General features: G+C 41.6%; 1 protein-coding gene across 2 annotated transcripts; it reads right to left on the bottom strand.

Annotated features, from left to right (window-relative positions):
• Window positions 1-3,369: 3,369 nt before the first annotated feature.
• On the bottom strand, window positions 3,370-14,827 carry NR2F1 (nuclear receptor subfamily 2 group F member 1). Of its 2 annotated transcripts, none has more exons than XM_050943923.1 (3): window positions 12,748-14,827; window positions 9,922-10,449; window positions 3,370-5,020 (listed from the first exon to the last, which is right to left on the bottom strand). In XM_050943923.1, the coding sequence occupies exons 1-3, from the start codon at window positions 13,187-13,189 to the stop codon at window positions 4,740-4,742; spliced, it is 1,251 nt and encodes a 416-aa protein (XP_050799880.1). In that variant the 5' UTR covers window positions 13,190-14,827; the 3' UTR covers window positions 3,370-4,739. The 2 variants fall into 2 exon arrangements, with proteins under 2 accessions (XP_050799880.1, XP_050799881.1); XM_050943924.1 differs by lacking the exon at window positions 12,748-14,827 and adding an exon at window positions 10,886-11,240 and having other exon boundaries at window positions 3,925-5,020.
• Between the last annotated feature and the right edge of the window lie 7,238 nt (window positions 14,828-22,065).

Raw genomic sequence — 22,065 nt, 5'->3', positions numbered from 1 at the left:
CGACAGAGGTAAATGGTTCTTTAACTCATTTAGGAATAAAACTCTTTGGCTTCCTAAGTAAAAGACCTGGTGACGCCATGGATCCTGAGCGAGCCCTTTAACAAGAGTTTGATTAGTTTCCTCTTGTGTGCTTATATTCCTCCTACCTCCATTAAAAAAACAAAACCGGTCTTCTCTCAGGAGGAATCACCGCGTCATAGATGTTGGGAAACCCGGTAGGTTTGCAAGGTGACAGAACACCGTGCTTGCGAGGAGGAAAATGTTTAAGAAAAGCGATCATTGAACCATTGGAAAAATATTAATTTTCGTTTGCTCTGACCCATGTGATGTAAAACCACATCAAAGCCAATGGCAGCCACTCTCATTAGAAAAGGGTCACTTCTGATTTTTTAAAATATTGTTGGGAGCTCATTCCGTTTCTAAACTAAGAATAAAACCGATATAGAGAAACAGGAAGAACGGTGGGGTTGAAGAGGCGATTTGCCACTGCTCCAAATAGCAGATCAAGTAAGTTTCAGGTTCAGGAGTGTAAAACATCACAAACTGGCCTCTTGAATAGTCAAAATGTCCCATGAAACCCGAGGAAGTACCTGTCAGTATCTGTAATGACCGTGTACATATCAAGAGGGGACATTATTTATGAATGTCTCTTCACTTAATTATTGGTGGTGTAACTGGTGGGGGAAAAAATCTCTCTCTATTCCAGTAGGCTGTTCCACAAGGCGGATAACGTGCACTCGCCCTAGTCTAGCAGTTCCTTGGGAAAACTTCCCTGAGCTTCGCCTTTTTGATTTATAAGTGAAGCTTGTGTCTACAACAGTTTAACTCTACTTCAAATAAGCTAAAGTTCTCAGTCACTCAGTGAGTGTGTTTGTTGAAAAGGGAACGTCTGACTTTCATATGACAGGTAATTTTTTTAAAGGAAGATACTTTGGGTTAAGCCCTTTCAAACTGCTAAAATACATTTTCCCTTTGTGTTTGGAGCCAAACAGTTTCCTTTGCATTAACCACCGTTGAATTTACTTTTCCTTTAGTACTTTTACCTTTTAATGTAACTTAAAATGACCTCAAGCCATAGGCATTCGTAAAACGCTTTCTATAACAGCCATTATTTATTTCGTACTAAAAGAGCGTTTTTAAGTAGAGGAGACCCTGCCTCTGCAACGTATTATTTAATTCGTCCCGTTAAGTGTGCAGTAAAATGTGCCACTTACAAAGCTTTTTAAATGCCACCTCATTCTGAGGGACTGAAGGGAACTTGAGGCCATCCTTTCCTAGCCTGTGAATGTTTCAAATCGCTTTCTTCTCTTCAGGTTAAGGAGATTGACTCAGAACTGCCAAAACTCGACTCACAAGTTGTCTGAGCAACACGAGCAAATATGCTCGCTGGAGTCGTGTAGCTATGTATTGAAATATACACAGAAAAAAGGGCCAGATACAATACCCCACTCATATTTAAGACAAGAACAACATCGACCAAATCGTCTCACTTGCACTATTTATTAAAGCTCCCCGAAGAGTCGGAAGTCATCCTGTGACAGTCTACCACGAAATCCTTGCATCAGCTGCGGTTCGACCTACCATTCGGAAACATTTCCAAATATTTATTTGATTGAATAGAAAAGGCTTAATTGGGGGGTGGGAGGAGATCAGCTAGTTAGTGCGACGCCAAAGGTATATAGGTATATGTGTATGTTGGTATCAGGGCTATCTAAACCCCTGCATTCACATAACGTTACGCTATTGCTGAGTTTCTGAGTGCTGCTGCTGCTGACAAACTTTTAATGAGCACATCCTGTTACTGTAGCACGAAAAACCAAACACCTTCTTAGTAAAGAAGTAGCCAGTGGCGTACTTTTTTTGCAGGCAGTAGAGCAAACCCCACTGTATTTAACACAACCAGGGACACCATCAAAGCTACGAAGAGGGGGATGCAACGGAGTCAAAGAATAAGTCTGTATAAGTCTAAACAAGATAACACCGAGGAGAAATTTAACTCGAGCTGGTTTTAAAACAGTACATGGAATGTCAGAACAAGTCATCAGAAACTTATGAAGGGACCCTGGCCCTTCTCCACATCAACATTGTAGCATATACTGTGTGACTGTGACAAATGGTACAATAGTTTCGGCAAATATATGAATGCCCAGGAACTTTGAAAGTGGCCAAGGAAAAGGTTCACGACCATAATAAACATTTTATAGTTAACACTTCAGAACACAATACCGTATATCAGCAAAAGTTTAATAAGGGAATTAAAACACTTCTTTCTAATCACATACATGGCAATAACTGCATCTCTTACACCTCATCTAACCTGCAAGTTTCGTGGCAATCGGTGGGCTAGTACTATTCATAAACATGAAAATTAATTGAAAAATACGTTTCTGACCTACGAAAAAGTTTATCTGTTTTCATTAGTGGGATAACACCGTAATGAATATATTTACATCTCATTGGAGGAAAGCTAGATCTCTCTTTGCTTCGATCCACCGGCACCCATCCTACCAAAAACAATGATCAGGGATTACTTTCAGTATTTCCAAGTGCTGAGTGTCTGTGTTCAGTGTCTCCCTTTCCCTTTTCTCTCTTTCAGAGATGCTGGCGTACCCTCTCTCTCTCTGGGGAAGTCAACCAGGATGAGGAACAGAGCTGTCGCCTATTAGCACTCATGTGAGTAGGGAAGAGAAAGTATTTGCGACTAATTTCCACCTTTGTGTGCCCAGGTTTACAATAATCATACGCATAGCGGCTACTAGGGAGACAGCGAGAGTTTCCATATTGAAATTGACTTTACTCCCATAGAATGTCTGTCCGCAATGTTGATTATCCAGCTATAAGTGCTTACTGTCTAGAATTGCTCTCGCTTCGGATCTGCTGCGCCTAGACTATTAAAAAACCCCAAGCGAGTTGAATTGAAGGATCTTGTTAATGCAAAAAAAAAATCTGGACAGTAAATGAAAAGAAAACCACTGCCGATCACTCCTCAGATTGAAAATCCTGCCTCATCCGGGTTTGTTTGGGGGGCGAGGGAGGTGTGTGTGTGGGGATGTTATTGTTAAAAGATCCGGCTTTATTAATACGTTAAGAAAGAGCTCCCTTGGCAGTATGTGTTCTTACAGCTCCGTCTCAGATCCTATAAAACATTAATGCACTGAAAGCTGCTACAGAGATCAGCACCACCAGCTAGAAGCATTGTGAAGCCTTCACCTTCGAAGGGGCTCCCTTATGGAAAAGATTTTTTTTTATTTAAAAAAACGGCGCTTTTGCAGACCTCTCAAATTTTCCTTTTATAGAGTTACAGCACAATAATCCATGTAGGATGTGTGTGTGTGTGTGTGTGTGTGTGTGTGTGTGTGTGTGTGTGTGTGTGTGTGTGATACACGCATACACACACACTCACACATATACACCACGCAACGAACAAACCTCCAGTTAGCTTTCTGTATTAATGGGATGGGAATACCCTTTACATTTAGTGACTGGAAGAGAGAAAAACAATAACACCGATCCTTTCAGCAGAAGATAGCAAATGCCTAACACAGTCAGACCGCTCAGTGTTGGGTCTTTGAAGTCTTGGGAAAAACCCCACTAAGCTTTGAACAAACGAATAACAGGCAAAATGACTACAGTATACCTTATATTGCACATCACTGCACAGTGCTGGTAGAAAACAGTGACGCCAAACCTTGCCGCTGAATTCGACAAGGCAATAGCACTGTATAAACTTGGCAGAAGCTTCAACTGACAAGAAAGGTGTTTCAAAATGCGTTGACCAGGGTAGATGCACTTAGGTTTGTGATACAATCGCAGATACATTGATTCATCTATGATATTGAACTGTTTGTGTTCGCATCTGTCTCTTAAATCCTAAACTTACACAACCAAATCGGTTTTGGAACACTGTGTGTTTTATACAACTTTGTAGCTCCCTTAAAAGTTTTTTTAAAAAGTTCTCCCATTTAATCCCACTAGAAGTTAAAAGCGAAGGAGTATACGTTTGTCAACTCTGTTGGCATGGTCAAGCAACAAGACTAATGGTTTTTTTGCTAAATTCTTTTATTTTTGTTTAAATTCTCACTTCAATTTTAATTCTTGAAGAACAGCTTCGACAACATATATCGCACTCATTATAAGAAGCAAAGGGTTATATCAAAAATTATTAGTATAGAATCACAGGAAACCTGGTTTGGAACCAGAAAAAAATACAAAACAGATATAGATACATAGACACAGGACAATTCTTTTTTATAATTATTTGGAAAATGTTATTTTCCCCTAATTCTTGTTTCTTTTTTCTTTATGCGCATACGATGTTTTAAATTTTACCAAAAAATGAAAATAAAGACTAATATTTTACAAAATGAATAACAATGTTCGTGGTAAGTGTTTGCGTGTGTGTTTTCTACACAAGATTCAGTTCAGCGTCAATATTTTGTGTTTGTTTCTTTGTTTCTGTACAGAATATATCCACATCAGTCCACAATAAATCCTGGAAGATCCATTATTCTCCTTCTGGTTTTATTAAATTTCCCTCGGTCCTTTTTCCAAAATTTTCCACAGACACAAGGTCCTTTCTTTTCCTTTCAAACATGGTCACAGATCTGATCCTACACGAGTCTTTATTTTTTTTTGTTTATTGTCTGCTTTCCCCCCCTCTCTGCACCCCAACTTTACTCGGTTCTTATATTTCTGTTTGTGTTGGTCCTCAGTGTCTCTATGGGGGTGTTGGCTGTGCTCTAGGAACACTGGATAGACATGTAAGGCCAGTTGAAGCTGCTCCCAGATAGTAACATATCTCTGATGAGGGTTTCAATGGGGGTTTTACCTACCAAGCGGACGAAGAAGAGCTGCTCGATGACTGAGGATGAGACGGTGCGCAGGGAAGGCAGCCTCAGGAGCAGTTTGCCGAAGCGACTCGGCTGGTTGGGGTACTGGCTCCTCACATATTCCTCCAGGGCGCATTGAGATTTCTCTTGCAGGCTCTCGATATGGGCAGCATCTGACAGGCCACAGGCATCTGCCCAGGCAGCCACACACCAGGAGGAGACAAGGAGGGGAAACAGTTAGTTACTCAGTAAGCAAGCGAGCAAACAGCGCACATACACAGGGACTAAATACACCGTCCCACCGCCCCTTCCAACCATAACACCCCCCCATCAGCACCCAGGCAGGGCTAGCCAGGCAACCAGACCGACAGACATAGAGACGCGCAGGCAAAACCTCCCTTTTGTTTCCTCCGCCACCTTGGAAATAAATAATGTAAGACGCTGTGTGTGTGTGTGTGTGTGGGGGGGGGGGGGGGATCTGAAGCCATACAGCCAAACCACTGCAACCTGTCCTCTGTCAGCAGACTATCAGCCTCCGAGAGGGGAGAGATAGGAGGAACGCGGCTATTATGCTCATGGTTTTGTTTTAATCTACACACTGATGAGTGTTGTACCATGACTACAACTCAAACACATAGCCAGGAGAGCCATTGTCTGGATTTATACTAAATGTGTCCTGCATCTATGCTGCATGCTAAATAAATACATACATTGATTAATTAATTCAAATACGCCGAGTTTCTGGACATGGCCGGAAATCTGAACAAGTCAAAAACGCTTTCGCAGTATGGAATTTGGAGTCCCTTGCCCGGAATCTGCAGTGCAATGCCAAAGAGAAAGGCTGAACTGCTCTCTGTATCTGTGAGCAAGTAATTGAAAATAGGTAAACTGTATAATAATCTAAGAGGAATATGGCTCAGTTACTCCAGACTGTGCTAAGCAGACATCTGCAGCTATCAGCCACAAAGCTGGAAGCGGCTGCAGTGCATGAGCATTGCCTAAATGTAACCATATATGTGTATTTTTCGTATATATAGCCAGAAGAATATCCTTCATTCCCGGCAGAACGATGCGATCGAGGCAACTGCATATTAATCTGAGAACATAAACTGGAATCTATCTATCTAGCTAATCTATTTATCTAATCATCTAAAATTCCAAAACAGCGAATTATGGTGTATCAGCTGATTCGTTGAGAGACTTGCTCAGGAAACTATCGTCAGTGAAATGTAATGGATTTGCCCCTATGGTTCAAATATCCACATTGTTACGTATATTAATAATGAATATTTTTAAAACATAAGGCTCACAGACGAGCAGTCAGTCGCAGTGTGGTTTACTATAGATCAAAGCCAGACTTTGCTAATATATAGATCTGTACATGAATTAATGCATGTTAATAGCCCCAAAAGGACATTACAAAATTGTGAATGTAAATTTATGACCCTGGAAAGACACAACAAATTATTCAAAGCAAAAATCTCTGGCAATTGGATTTTTGTAGTATATGTCTTCATATTTCAAAAACTGAATTTAAAAAGATTTCTGAACACCTTCATCTACCACACTATGGCCTCGAGCAAAAATACAAATAAAACAAGCTGATTCAAGAACTTCTGAGGATAAGAACCTTTGACCTGAGCTACGGACTAGGCATCCCTCAGATATACTATTATCCAAGCCAGACTGTTTTGCTAATCCATACTGTACCTTTAATGCAGTGTTATTTTGCAACATCTAAAGCACCAGGCTGCAATTTCTATATCTATACCTATATCAAAAGAATAGGCCTGTTCTTGTTTGAAATATAAATCAAAAACACAGTCCTGTTCATATGCTGATTGCCACAAATCACACTCCATATTTACATATATCTTGGTATTTTACATGTATCATCTGCTCATTATGCAATAGGATCCCATTCAACTTCCAAACAATGCAATATGAAAGGGTCTTACTGATAGCCCAGCAGATTATTTTTTTAGGCCCCATATGTCAGACCCTTAAGGTTAGTAAAATATTTATCAGATGTTTACGATAAGTGCACCTACAATGCAGAGTCACTGGACAATCAAGACTGGGAAGTTACTTGATAGAAATACGTTAAAAAGGGGGAAGAATACGTCTTAGATTTTGTATTAGGCACAGAAACACAATTTTCTAATGCAGATAATATCTACTCTTGCTTAATTATTTGAAATGCCCCTGGCATATGCGTTTACGTGAATTGTATTTAGCACCCTTAAAGTTTATTTCCCAACCGCTTAAAACAAGATTTAAAAATTTAAACACTATATGGTATAAAACCGATTAGATTATTGAGTCCGGAGAAATGGAATATGTGTAAGAAGTAATGCAACACATATTTACCATCCGTGAATTATATCTCAGTTAATAAAGGGAGGGCTAATGTGGAAATTCTCTGTGTCTCACTTTTTATATGGCAATGTGTCAATAAGGGAGAGCTCAATATTTCTTCTTGCAGTCTATGGAAAAGAAATTATGTAAATAAATAACCATCACTGTTCAGTACACTCCAGCCTTATCCTTTGTAGTACAGGGAATGTATTTCATGTGATGCATTCAGAAGAGTTTAGTGTTCAGAAAATATAGATGTAATCAGTTGGCGTATAACTAGAAATCGAAGTTCTTATTGCGCTGCAAATAGATTTATTGAATTTACGTTATTTTGTCTGGTCGTGGAAAGTTTTATTTAGAAGAAACACGTAGGTGTATAAATTAATAAAGTTTTTTTAAAAGAGTAGTACGTTTGGGTCACGACCTAGTTCTTGGATGATGTCCAGAATTTTAAAGATTAAATATACTATCCGGACCCCAAACGTAAAAAACACACCAGGATAACCTCATGCCAGCTTTAAATACTCAGTGCTTAGTAAACTGCTTTGGACAATATGTCTAAAAATGTCTTTTCAATCAGTCAAAGTTTGCTTAAAAGTTGGATGACTTCGAGAAAGGCTTCCCATGAATTCCCCTCTGGCTACCAATCAAAACAAGTTTAGTCAAAAGTGGAAGTGTGTTTGGGGGTAAGGGAAAGGGGTAAATTACTACTGACAGCTGTATTTTCATCTTCTAATATGCCTCATGCTATTCTGCTCCAAAATAATATTATTGTTCCATTCCTAAACCCCATTCATCGCTTTAGTCAATTGCTGGAGCAAGCTCCTCCCTTGGTAAATATTTCATTATATATTTGAATAAATTACTATTCATATAGAAAGAGGAGTTAAAAAAAGCCACCAGTTACACATCTAGCCCAGGTCCAGAATTTGGGGGGAAAGATGGGGAAAACCCACTCTTCATTTGGGACAAACGCCTTTCAGGTGTCTTTTCTTTTAATAACCACTAACCACCACACCAGTTCTCCCTCTATTTAAAAAAAAAATTCTTCAATAGGTGTTTAAAAACAGAAAGATTCTCAGAGCTTGGTCTGTTTACTGATGAACCTTCTGAAATGAATGAGTATGGAATGTAAGTCTGCAGACAGACTCGAGTTAAATCAGGCTGATAAATGCTGCCCAGTCTCTTTGTCACCTTTGAAAAACATGTTTCCATCAAGAAGACTTATTAAGATAAAATGCATTAAAATGTCGAGATGGCTAATCAGTAAATCTCCCATTTGTTTTAAGATCTGTACTTTTATCCTTCGCAAAGAAAGATTCCTTCCAACACTACAAGACTGCATTTGCACTGAAAGTAAAAGGGGGCAGTCAAAGTACATGTCTCTGACCACCCTGCATACAAATTAGATACTCCTGTCTAAATAAATTATCTGATGTTCAAATCGATATTAATACTACATTTGCTACATTACAATATTGTGCAAATTTAAGAGTCATCTTAATACCATGTAAATACTATTTTTCATGCATGAAAGGCAACAAATATTGATGGATTATAAACTGCTTACTGTTAAACAAGGCCTTTGAACGATTTGCCATCTTTGTTCAAGAATGCTTTTAATTCTGCTTCGGCCTAGTTTCAAGTTAGATTTATTACAACTGTTTATTTATTGCTAAATGGGAGGAATGGTTCAAAAAAGGAAAAGACAGACAGAAAAAGAAAATAACATTGAGTGGCTTCTTATCTTGCTTTGTTTATGTTTCCTATGTTTTCCAAAAATTGTTCGTCTTTGATGTTTATATATTTCACTCTCGAAGGTTACAATAATAAAAGATGTATTATAGTCTTATAAGCTACAACCAGAATAGTTCAAAGCGAAGTTCATACACCTTCCTGCAAGTTAATTTGAACCATCTATCATGAGAAAAATTGTTAACATGCATGCATGCATGTTACCACCTCCTACACTTAATTTGGTTTTTTTTCCTGGCAATCTGTTAAAATTCCAATATTTCTGAGGTTTGCATAGCAAAAAGATTTCCGTCTAGGCTGGTAAGCTGGTACATAACCCTCTCCCCTTCCCCCGGGACTTGCTGTTTCTATTGTTGCGGTTGGTTTTTTGGTGGTTTTTTTTTTTTTTTTTGCTTTCCTCTTTTAGATCGAATCCATTTTTTACATCCTCAATAACCTCTGCAACTGCAAACGTGAATGGTTTCCGATAAGGGAAAATCAGGCAGCAATAAATCAGTATTGTTTATGATTTATTTGTGCTTATGCACTCCTTTTAACACTCTCAGGGAGAACCTCCTTACCAGTTAAAGTACCACAAGAAACCCAGATCCCTCCTCTCCCTCTCTCGCAGGCAGACAGTCACTCTCACACCCGCAGATAGCTGGTAATATTTCTCTTTTTCCCACCTCCCCACCCCCCGTTATCCAAGGAATCAAGGAACACAAACCCTGGCAGTGGGGATAATGGAATATAGTGTGCATAGAACTCCAGTTATCTACAGCTCTTCCCATAAACGTGGGAGCCACATTGAGTTGCAAATCGAGTGGGTTTTATTAACCTAAACCCAACCCAGCCTGGCTTGGGGAGGGGGGAAAGCTGGGAGGTTTGACTCTATGATTTTGCTCTTGTGTTGCCTAGTGATCTCTTTCGCCTTCTCCGACCTCTCCCCTCAGCTCCCCCCATCCGCTGCCCTTGGCCTCTCTCCCCCGAACACACTCACCTGATGTGAAGAGGACGATGGCTTTGAGGCAGCTGTACTCCGCCGAGTCGACGTGCAGGGCCTTGAGCTTCTCCACCTGCTCCTGGAAGATGCGGATGTGGTCCATGAAGGCCACCACCCGGTCGGCGGACATGGGCGAGGCGTGCAGGCCGGCGGCGGCCAGCAGAGGGGCCACATGCAGGGGCATGGAGCACTGCGCCGCGTTGAGCACAAACAGCTCGCTCCAAGTGAGCCGCAGCAGGGCCACCTGGTCGGTGATCTGCAGGTCGGGGAAGAAGGGGATGTTGCGGGCCCACTCGACGGCGCTGAAGAGCAGGCGGGCGGCCAGCTCGCAGATGTTCTCGATGCCCATGATGTTGTTGGGCTGCATGCACTGGCTGCCGTAGCGCGAGGTCGGGTAGGGCTCGGCCCGCAGCAGCAGCGAGATGTATCCCGACAGATAGCAGTGGCCGTTCAGAGGGTCCCCGTTGGTCAGCGCGTACTGGCCTGGGTTCGGCTGGGTTGGAGGCATTCTTCCTCGCTGAACCGCTGACAAAAAGAAAGAGAAAAGGAGAGGAAATGTGCATCCAGGAGGCTTGCAAACATCGCCTAACACGTTACAGCCGATCCGGAGACAATGCAGGGCTTATTCCCACAGACACACACACACACACACACACACACACACGTACAGAGAGCTATAGACAGCATATACACATGGAGCAGTGTATACAAAACAGGCTGCATCTCCTTACCCTCAGCCCCTGTACAGGCATCCCGGCCCCATCACCAGCACAGCCAAAAAAATAAAATAGAATACAAATTACAAATAAAAAAATCCCAGCCAAAACAACGAGACAATCCACCCTCGCCCCACTCGCAGCAAAAGGAACGCAACCAGAAAAACACAAATAAAAGAAATCCTCCGGATTGTAGCGTGCTGTCTGGGGTAAAAATCCCAGCAATCTGGTACAAATATAGGTACCATAGCTCTTTCTTATTTCCCAGTCCATTGTCCGAGGAGCATGTAGATTTACAAGCAAATTGTTTTTTAAAAAAACAAATGTGTTCATATTCTTCAAAAATACCATCCAATTATCCTTAAAACTGGATCAGGTCACAGCCCCCCAGCTAATCACTTCTAACTTTTTATTACACGGAGCAAGTATCCGATACGTGCCCAGCAAAGTTCTCACTGACAGAAGGAAGAGAAAGATTAAATATTCGAAAGGGGGTGGGGGGAAGGGTCTGAACTTACAGTAGCCAAACATTAGTGAAAAAATGCGATGGTTTAATTAATATCTTTGCTGCGCTGTTGCAACTGCAAAAGCCTGTAGACAGCTTTGCACACTGAATGCACAAGCTTGCAACTGCAAAAACACTGGATTCATTAACCATCTCAATACAAAACGTAAGCATGCTTTGAGTTCCTAAAGCTGACCAAAGTTTTTTTTTTTTTTAGTATGTGTATGTTTTACTTCATCACTGTCAGTGTTCTAAACTGCATGCAATATAAACAAAGGTAATTCAAGGAGAAGATACGGCTACTGTGGTTTATTATTAACACACACCTATATATAATTCATCTTTTCCAGTTTAGAGCGTGCAATATTTTCGTAACTTTATCCTTTATTACAGTATTGATGAAAACCAAAATTCCAATTGAGCCCTCAAAATCTAAGTGGCTGGACTCTTTTTTCCCCTCTCCGCCTAATTATAGTTTTAAACTTGGCAGTTATTTTTCAATTAAATGAAAACACAATTCTAAGTTTGCTTTTTTTCCCAGACGCTACAAACAGCTCCCTGAAGCTACAAATGAAGTCGTCATATGTGCGAGCACTTTCATATCTGAAAGAACTCACTTTCTAGTGGCATATAAAATATAATTTTAAAACTAATTAAAGAAGTAGTAATCCCCACTCTACAAAATTGACTGTTTCTCTTCTTTGCCTATAAGACATCTTTAACGATAGTCACAAGATGAACTTTAACTGTAAACTGCTAAATATATTTAGAAAATATAGTACAGCCAGTCTTGCTACAGGAAAATGAGACATATTGCAAGCAAACATCAGAATTACTCTGAAAAACAGCATTTGAAACGGTGGGGAGCTCCTGCCAGAAACAGACTATGTATTATGCGAAAATCAGAAGGATCAGTAAAAATGCTGTAAATTGTAATTTGTATGCAGTATTTAAACAGAGGGTGGAGTTTGATGGAGAAATAAAATGAGCAGCATGCTAAAAAAATGACAGGACTATAAAAACACGGTTGAGTCACAAACTTTCCTTTGAGAACATGGAGTGAAAAGAAGGCCAGATCTTGCAAGAGGCAGACTCTACCATACTGGCAAGCACAAGGAAGCTGAGATACAGCAGCATATTTCTCCCTCTTCCTTTCTCTCTCCCCCTTCCCTCCACTTACATGTCTTTCATCTTTCTTTCAGGAAAGATGATGGTGGAAATGGATCTACTGCGAAGTGTTGTGGGGTTTTTAAATTTTATATATGGAAGGAGGGAGGGAAATAGAAGGAAACCCATCTTGTAAAGAATGATGTCCCCCAAGCCTCATGCCAACAATAGACAAAACCACATACACACAGAGAGATTATACTAGTGATACCGGAGAAATAATAAATATTTAGTGACTGATCATCATAATAAATTCCCATCCCAGTGAGCAGAGAAGGGAAGTGTGTGGTGGTGGTGGTGGGGGGGGGGGAGGAAAGGAAGAGGAGGAGGGCATCAGCGCAAACCAAAAGCCTGGGTGCAAAGCTGTAGATGGATTGCAAACATACACCCCGAGCTACAGAGAGAGGGAGAGTAGAATAGGGAAGAAATATTCACCTTCCCGCCTCATGCCCACTTTGAGGCACTTCTTGAGGCGGCAGTACTGGCACTGGTTGCGGTGGTGCTGGTCGATGGGACAGTTCCTGTTGGCACGACATGTGTAAGTTAAGTTCCTGCGGACGCTCCTCTTGAAGAAACTTTTGCAGCCCTCGCAGGTGAATTGGCCGTAGTGTTTGCCGCTGGATTTGTCCCCGCAAACCACGCACTCGATGTGCTGCTGGCTCTGGCCCGAGCCCTGCTGGCCCTGGCCCTTGTCCCCGGCCGTGCCCGGGGTGGAAGGGGGTCCCGGCTGGCTAGGGGTCTGCGGGGTGTGCGGGGCCGCCGAGGCCGCTTGCTGCTGCTGATCCCGGGCCGGCTGAGCTGCTGGGTTGGGGCCGCTCGGGTTGCCCCCGGCCACGTCTTCCTGCGGATCTCGCCAGCTGCTAACTACCATTGCCATATCTCGGGCCCAAAAAGTGCTGGGGAGCGGAGCTTCTCGCGGAGGGCTGCCGGGGAGAGGAGGGGGGCGGGGGGGGGAGTGGGTGGCTCGGATTTGGGGGAGAGAGGAGAGAGAAGGAATCTTGCCTGCCTCTGCTTCAGCTGCTGCTGCCCTTGTGCTGCTGCTGCTGCTGCTTCTTGGAGCTGTTTCTGCCGTTTTCTTTCTCTTTATTTTTGCAACCCCCTCCTCTCTCTCTCTCTCTCTCTGTGGGGGGAAGGGAGGGATGAAGGATTTTTTGGTCCCCCCTCTTTTTTTTAAATATGTTTTCTCCCTTAAGTTGCAAAATGAGAAGCGGCCGGCCGGGCTGCGGGGAGAGGCATGCAGGAGAGTCGCACGGGGGAGGCGATCGGTGGACACACACACACCGCGCGCACCCGCCACACAGTCCGAGCGCTAGGAGTGCAAAGGATGTGCAGACATAGAGGAAGCTGGAGGAGGAGAAGGAGGAGGAGGAGGAGGTCGGTGCTGCCGCCGCCGCAGCCGCTGCTCGCTGCCGGGGCCCGGCCGGTGCTGGTGCAGCTGCTTGTCCCCAGTTGCCGCCGCCGGCGCTCTGGGCTCTTTTGGGGGCGCAGGCCTGGGCGAGGATGGTGAGAGGGAGAGAAAAAGGCTGCCGATGATCAGGGGATAAAAGTGTCCGGGGGCCAGGTCCAGGGCAAAACGCAGTCAGCCATTCAGGAAACCAGTCTTGGGAAACGCGATCGAGGAGGGATTGAAGATTAGACAGTTTGATGTTGTTGTTGCTGTTGGCTGTTGTTTCTCTCTCTCTCTCTCTCTCTCTCTTTCTCTCTCTCTCTTTTTACCAAAGAAATACAAAAGCAATTGGATGTGACTAATTCGCAGAGGAGACGAATTCACGGCGAAATGAAAAAAAATAGAATATGAATAATAATGGCACGCGCAGAAAACGAGAGATCCAAAGTAGGTCGAATAAATAAATCCTCTTCTTTCCCTCTTTCTTGCTCCTTCCTTCTTCTTCGGTTATAATACACGATGCTGGTTACAAAAATCACTGGAGCTCGCCGGGAAAATGTTCTCTCTTTTTTGCTCAAAAAAAGTATTTCAGATAAAACTCATCAGCCAGGACCAAAAGCCTCCCCCAAAATAAAAAAAAAAATTAGACAATAATGGAAAAAAATGATGATATTAAGATATGAAAGCGTCCTCTCTCTCTCTCTCTCTGGGCTGCTGCTGCTGCTTCTCTTTTCCTTTTTTTTTTTCCTTTTTTTTTTTTTTTAGTTTCACCTCTCTCTTCTCCTGCAGGAGTGAAGCGAAAGACACTAGGAGGAAGGGTAGAGAAAAAGAAGAAAAGGAAGGAGAAGAGGGAGCTGAAGAAAAAAAACTAATAGAATATGCAAGAAAGGGGGGAGAGAGAGAGAGAGAGAGAAAGGAAGAGAGAGAGAGAGAGAGGGAGAGAGAGAGACCCAAAAATGAATGCGTTTAAACGGGAAGACTAGCAGAGCAATGTTTCCGAAAGGGGGATCTGCGCGAATGTCTGTATATAGTGAACTTTGACACTACTATTGAAACTGACACGTTTCTATGGAGATCGCTGCCTTATATGGAGCTCATGTCAAGGAGCCAAGAGAGGGGCTGCTGGCAACTGATAATCAAAGGCGACTGACTGGTCAGAGCCCTGAATTGGGGGGAGAGAAAATGGGAGGCTAAGGTTAGCCAAGCCTCCTTCACTCCATTGGTTAAGAGCCCCCCCTCTTTTTTTTTTAATTCTTAGCTACCTACTGACTGGGTTGGGGAATGAAGGTGACGGGGGCGGGGGGGAAGAGAGAGAGAAGGAGATTCTTCTGACAAGCACAATTTACACTGAGATCGCCCTGCGCTGCTATTTACTTTGAGACCTGATTAGTATGGGTCGTCTATGGTCATACACACTCACACACGCACACACATCAAAAGGACGGGTGTGTGTGTGTGTGTGTGTGTGTGTGTGAGGAGGGGGAGATACATTGCGATAGGGGAAAGGGGAATTAAAAGGAAATTATTTTGGCTCATGCTGAAAAGTTTTTGGGGTTTTTTTATTAATTAGATTTCTGTATGTTTCCAATTGAAAAACCTTATTAGAAATTTTTATTACTGAAAGTAAAAAAAATTTGCTTTGTGTAACACACACACATATGTAGTGTAATAATATATACATATACCCACTAATATTGCTTATTATTTATATAATATATAATAAATATATAAATAAACATATATATATATAAATTAACTTCAACTTTGCTTTTTTTCTATACCACGGTGCTGGCTCCCATTTATTACCTAAAATACTCTTCCTCCTTTGATATTTTTAATTACGATCAATGACACTGGTGGAATTCTCTGTGTCGTAAAATGAGAACAGAAATCAACACTTTCCCCTGGAAGGGTTACTATTAACTATGATGATGATTACACTTTCCAAGGGTCTTTTTCCAAGGCTGTTTATACAACCAGCAATGCTTCAATAATTATTAATAAAACAAAAGTAAGTTCTCGTTTTGTTATCTGGGAAGATCAATGCTGGTAAACGAAAGTCCCAGGAAGAGAGAGAAAGAGAGAGAGAGTGAAGGTTGGAGTACGTACGGGGGGGGGGGGGGGGGGGGAGGGGAAGGGTTGCGCTTTCTCTCTGTCTCTACTGTCGAGTAGTGGAATCGCTGGATCCGGCTGCCATCTAGCGGACAGGAACCGAGCCTAGGAGCTTCAGCCCAGCAAAGTCCCCAGCGCCCCCCTTCCTCCTCAGTGCACAAAGCCCATGCCTTTTCTAAAGCAGCAGGACGCCACAAAACCTTTTCATTACTTTTTTCAAAATAAAGAAGCTGCTTTGGGGCAACAAACCTTCTTTTTAATTGTCTACCTCTTCTAGCCTCCTGTCTCCCATCCCTTCTTCCATGTAACGTCCCCTTATGTGCTAGGTTTTAAATGCGCTATGGGTCGAGTGTCTGTGTGTGACAAAGAAGAAAGAAACTGCACGAACTCCCCTTAGCTCATATCAAAGTTTTAAATCAGTTTGGAAATCAAGCAAAACCTGCAAGGAAAAGGGGAATGTGAAATATTATGGAAGCTGTTTTTAAAAAGATATTCCATTCATTAAAAAAAAGCCTTAGATGCGGCTTGATAATGATTTTATTTTCTGTCAAGCCCACAAGTGTAAGATTTTTGAGCCATTTTGAGAGGAAGATTTCTAAAATCAGAATAAACGGTTTGTTTTGTCCTGAAATAATGAAGAGATTTTCAATGAGTCCCCTGGCCAAGCCGCCCCTATTGTATATTGCATTGATAAAAAGGATGTTATTGACTATGCAACAGTGGGCTCCTTTCCTCTCTCTCCCTCTTTCCAAATAAACTCTCGCTCCTTGCTCCTGGTCAGTGAAAAGGTGAAACGAATAAGATTAAACCAGACAAAAAAAGCAAGCTCTGTATGTATATCATCCAGATTTTACTCCCCAGACTGTGGAGAGACAGGGAGTAAAAGAGGCAGAGCAAGGCACAGAGAGAGGGAGAGAGAGAGGGAGAGTGAAAGAGAGCCAGAGAGAAGGTGGACGGACCCGGCAGCTTGTGCCCTGTTCTTCCTTGTGAAGGTTTCCTCGGAACCTGGATCGCTTCAGCTGGCACCCAGAACCCCGGCCCAACCAGGCTTCACCAGGCAAGTACTGCTTTTTCTATTCGGTGTTTCTAATGGGGTTAACATGGGGCACAGCGTCTGTCTACATTTCATTGGAAACCCACTGTGAATGAGTTACAGTAGAGCAGCACTTTGCAAGGATAACTTTTGCTTCTAGCATTCAGGCTGCTTTCCGGAGACTCGTCAAGCAACCCAGCTTGAGAACATGCCCGTTATTTCTATATTTCAGGCATATTGATTCTGATTGTAGGAATTACAGATGGGAGATATTTATAGCCTCCAGTTTTTAGTATTTTCTTATGAGACCTGTTTTTTTTATTCAACACACAGATTCAAAGATATGAGCGTGTAGCGATATACGCACTTCCGAGTAAGATAACACACTTGTGTTTACCTATGTGTATCTTCGCAAATATTACAGACACAACTGATGTAGCAGAACTTCTACTTCCAGTGATGTTGCTGGGATGCCTGCTAAAGAAATTTAAGCATATTAATAATGCTCTTGTTTTTCACGTGCTCTATTTGTTATTTGATCACCTAATGAAAAGATCGATGGCAGCTTGTTTATTTGGGAGATAATGTCAACAGATTAAAGGGACAGCACCAATCAGATCCCACTGACCTGAGAAACAGACTACAATGAGAAGAAAGCAAAAAACATCGCAAATTGTTCTGTTTCAGAGGTGTATTTTTACTCCACTGTAGTTGTGCGGATGGTGATGATCATTTTCTGAGAAAGAATCAATTACCTATGTATTCTAAAAGAAGATACTTAAAGGAATTGGGAAACCTGCTTTAGTGCTGGTTTGATTCCCGACGAAAGTCTAATCTCCTCTGAACCGTTGTGTGAGACTTGGGAAGTAGTGAGCTGGGACGAAGTGAATCTATCAATAAAAGTAGTCTCATTCCTCTGATGTCCAAGTCAAAACAAGATTAACTTGACAAGATGCAGTTCCACCTCCGACAAATTACAATAAGACTTAAAAATGGGACAACTTAAATGTAATTTGGAAATGAGCTTTTACTGTTAACTTGCCCTATGCCACATACCAAATGGCCAGAGCAGACCCCGATAACAACAATGCAACTCTAGGACTTTCTCAAACGTAACCTTCTTTTGACACATTAGAATTCACTTTCATTAGATGAGAGCACAGTTTGGAAGGTTAGGGGTTGTTGTTCCGGTGAAACACAAAAATGGACTCCGTTTTACGCTCTTCTTTTGCTTCTGTCTACACGCTTGTATCTTCCGGAAACAAAAGTTCAGTATCTAGCTCGGTTGTGAATCTGTAACAAATCTTAAAAGCTATTTTAGGGAAAAATGTGTAGAACACAATAGAAATGCTATTTTATAAGAGCCTGGGTACGGGAGAAAATAACATGTGAGCTGGGAGGTGAGTTCTAGAGACATCTTCATTCTGTATGTCCTAAAATAAATGTTAAACACCTGCTTCTTCTGCTAAGCCTCACAAAGATATTTTGATATGTATATGTACCCTCCGGGCACACACAGAGGCAGGATTGGGGACAATACCTATATGCTACCATAAGACACAATGAGCAGTTCTCATGTAAAATATCTATTTGCCTTTAGCAACTGTTAGGACGTCTAATTAACTCTTGTTCTGATAAGAAAACACATTTAAAACCTATACAAATGCCGCGTTGAAAATCCTTTAAAATGCACATGATTCCCCCCTTTCATAGATATACTTCTAACATACTCAGAGACCCCTATTCAATGAATGCCTTGAATTCTACACTCTGAATGCACATACCAGAATAACTACCCAATCCTGTACTGAACTGTTTTGCCGACGAATCAGTTAGTACATTCTGAAAACTATTGACAAACTGTGTCTGATACCGTCTGGTACACGGTCAGTCAGTTCATAATCTTGGTGCCGTTCATAGTACCCTATTTCCCTTTCCTGGCTGCTTTGTAAATGTAATTGTAATGGAAACATTTCCGTTTCTTCCTCTCCTGCAGCCACAAGCTGCTTCTTTTTGCCAGGCCAGGTTGCCCATTTGCTATAACCTTCCCCAGACTAGGACTCCGCTCAGATTCCAGCTGGGCTGGGCCTCTTGTTTTAGCTGTGCCAGGCTGAGGCCAGGCCTGTAGAAAGGGGCGTGCCCAGTAGGACCTCCTCTACCAGTAGCTGGGCTGGGGCCTTTATTCTCAGCTATGCCAGACAGTTTTTAACTGTGCTAGTTCTTTTAATAGTATAATAAAAGATGTATCCACCAGACTTTGTTTTTATAACAGAAAATTGTTCCTTGCTTTGAAAAGTAGTTTTCAGTGGATTATAATGACCTTTGCATGCAGCTGGTGGCTTCATAGTCCATTGCTGGTTACTTGTCACTTTATTATTCTGCCATAGCTCTTAACTCTCAGTCAAACTGTAGCACCTACATGTGAAATTCTCTCCCTCCTTCTCTGTGTGTACTATGGTTGCATATACCCAGAATTTATTTACAAAGCCTTTTCCCCATTTCTAAAATACTCAGTGAGGCCTGATATTCTGGGGACACGTTCCCAAGTCACACTTAAAACTGATTTCTGAATGCCTCCGCCTGTCTGATCATTCCTTCTTGTACTTTGGTAAATCACACTGAACAAAGATGGCCTTGGGAAAAAGGAAACAAACAAACAACCGCTCAAACAGTTATTTTACACCCCGTAGAAGAGCCCTGACCAGCGAGATATTACAAAATAAACAAACCACTTTTTGAAGTTAAAAAATCCCAATCAAACAAAAAATCATGAGCGAGTTTAATGCGAGCGTGCACCAGTAATAGCCAAATTCAGGTGGCCAAACGAACACGTTCTAAACCATGTGAAGACATGGTGAAAAAAGTTCAGTAGCTCTAATCCATCAGTACAGCTTTTCACAGGTTTCCTTTTAAACGTGCGTTATCAATTAGTCTCCACTGACATGTTATTAACTGAGATAAACTTAATTCCTCCCTTCTCCCTAAATTCCCTTAAAATTATTTTAGACTTTGGCATAAAGTGGAATGCCAGCAAAACACCTCCCAATCTGCCGTCATTGCAATCTATCCAGCAACCAACCTTCATTTTAGCTTGTTTTTGTCATGTTAGCTATCAAAAGTTCCGCGGTTGACTGCCAACCTGAAACCAGGGCACTGAATCACAACTTTGCTCTCTCTCTCTCTCTCTCTCTCTCTCCATTTATCCACCCAGACATTAGATCACAAAGAAATGCTTGAGTATACCGAAAGTCCACTTTGTAATGTATGTGCATGAATGTAAGGTGGAAAAACCTATACCGAGGGCCACTTGTCTCACAGGGTAAGGGATCCTGACAATGTTTGAGCAACCGAGAGGAAAGGAAATTGATGACATCTTGATGCAAATCAAACCTTTCTGTATAAGGGAAATCTGGGAATCATTTCGCGCACATTAGTGAATCCAGAATCAAATATTTACTTTCGGCACAAATAAAGCTGCGGTGATCTGAGTGCCTGAAGCCAAAAGAAACAAATGTGTACAAAACCATTAACACGAGACACTACATTGAAACCCATCTGACCATATTTTAAACTCTTGACTTCTGTTAAGGATGAATGTGGTGTTATTTATAATTCCTATAAGTAAAATGGGATAGGCTTCTGATGCAAAGTTGACGTTTGGAAACGAGTTTGAAAGTTGTTAGGTTGTCCTGACAATACAGTCAACTGCCCTATATAATCATCTGCCTTAATAGTTACCTGTCAAAGCTCCTATGTCTTTTACTACAGGGATTAGTCCACCACACGTGGATTTGAGTCGGACTTTTCACAGACTAGGGTCTGTTCTAATAACTTGAAGTATTTAATGTCACTTTTCTCCTTGCCTATAAGATAAAACACCATAAAAGGGGTTTGCTCAGGAAATACAGGAGTGCTGCTGGTAACAACAGTAGTGATACAATCATGTTTACCCCATCATAAGGTTGAGCTCAGTAATAAACCTTGGCATTTTCACTTAAACTGTCAGTAGTAAGATATGTTTATTACAGAGTATTCTATCGGTGTTCAGAGGGATGGTATATTTTTAGGCAAAGTTTATATGAAATAGAATAAACATAACAAATCGCTCAAGCAGACCGCATCCAGCTGTAAATAACTGTTAGGTATTTTATCATGCTAAGTGTATTATATTTACACGTTTCTGGGGAATTAAGAACAGGCAGATCCAAAGCTGTAGTTAATAAAGTATACAAAATTACATGATCCTACCAAACTGGGTTAGAGTTATATGTTTTATTGTTAACCCCGTGCACTGAATCTTCTGAAGCTGAAAGGGGAAAGGAAAGGGCTTTTGTCCGAGTTGATCCTTGGCTATTCTGGGGCTCAGGTTGGTGTGAAAGGGACGAGGAGGTCACTTGAAATCTCCTTTTATCTACTCTTATTTTCTCTCTGGATCAGCAACTTTGAATAGACATCATCTAATCGCTCGTAATAGAAGGAGACACGAAAATGCCTTTACTCTAGAACTGCATATGTGAATGTGGACAAACACACACACACACGGATGCGTGTGGTGTGTGTATATGCATGGATGTAGATAGGTATTGTATTTGTATGTGTACGTACATTCTGTACAACATACATACCCACAGACACAGATACGTACATGGAATTTTACGTTTTAAACTGACCGTTCCAATTCATGTGGCCCTAATTTGTATGCTTTCTGTCCTTTATGACTGTTTAGAGACAAGGAATGTACTCATCAGAAGTAGATATAACATGGGTGTAGACTTACGGTAGGAACTATTCTTTACAATACAGATCTGTCCCAATTTTAAACTCGTAATGACACTGGCAGTTGAACTGATAGTCCTGGAACGGGACTGTAGCTATATCGTTATGATAATAACATGTAATGACAGTCAACAATTATTTTAAATCTTATCCGCAGATCACAGATTTGTGTGTGTGTGGGTGTGGCACTGCTTATTAATTTTGCCAGGACACTGAGTAAATCGGAGACAGACATGTAAATAGGAATATGAGACATTTGTGAATGAAGCTTTTCTTCCACAAATACATATAACTGCCTGTCTGAAGTTGAGCAATTAACTACTGTTTATTGAACTGACAATTTGTCTAGCAAGTCTATTGTGCTAGCTGAAACTGAAGTTGTTGTTTTTTCTTTTCCAAACATTGCTAAACTCTCTCAGATTTATTGTAAAAGGCCAACGAAAAA

The sequence above is a fragment of the Gopherus flavomarginatus genome, chromosome 3 (assembly GCF_025201925.1).
Source record: "Gopherus flavomarginatus isolate rGopFla2 chromosome 3, rGopFla2.mat.asm, whole genome shotgun sequence".
Taxonomy (NCBI): Eukaryota; Metazoa; Chordata; order Testudines; family Testudinidae; genus Gopherus; species Gopherus flavomarginatus.
The sequence above is the reverse complement of the archived record's forward strand: the minus strand, read 5'-3'. Positions and strand labels throughout refer to the sequence as shown.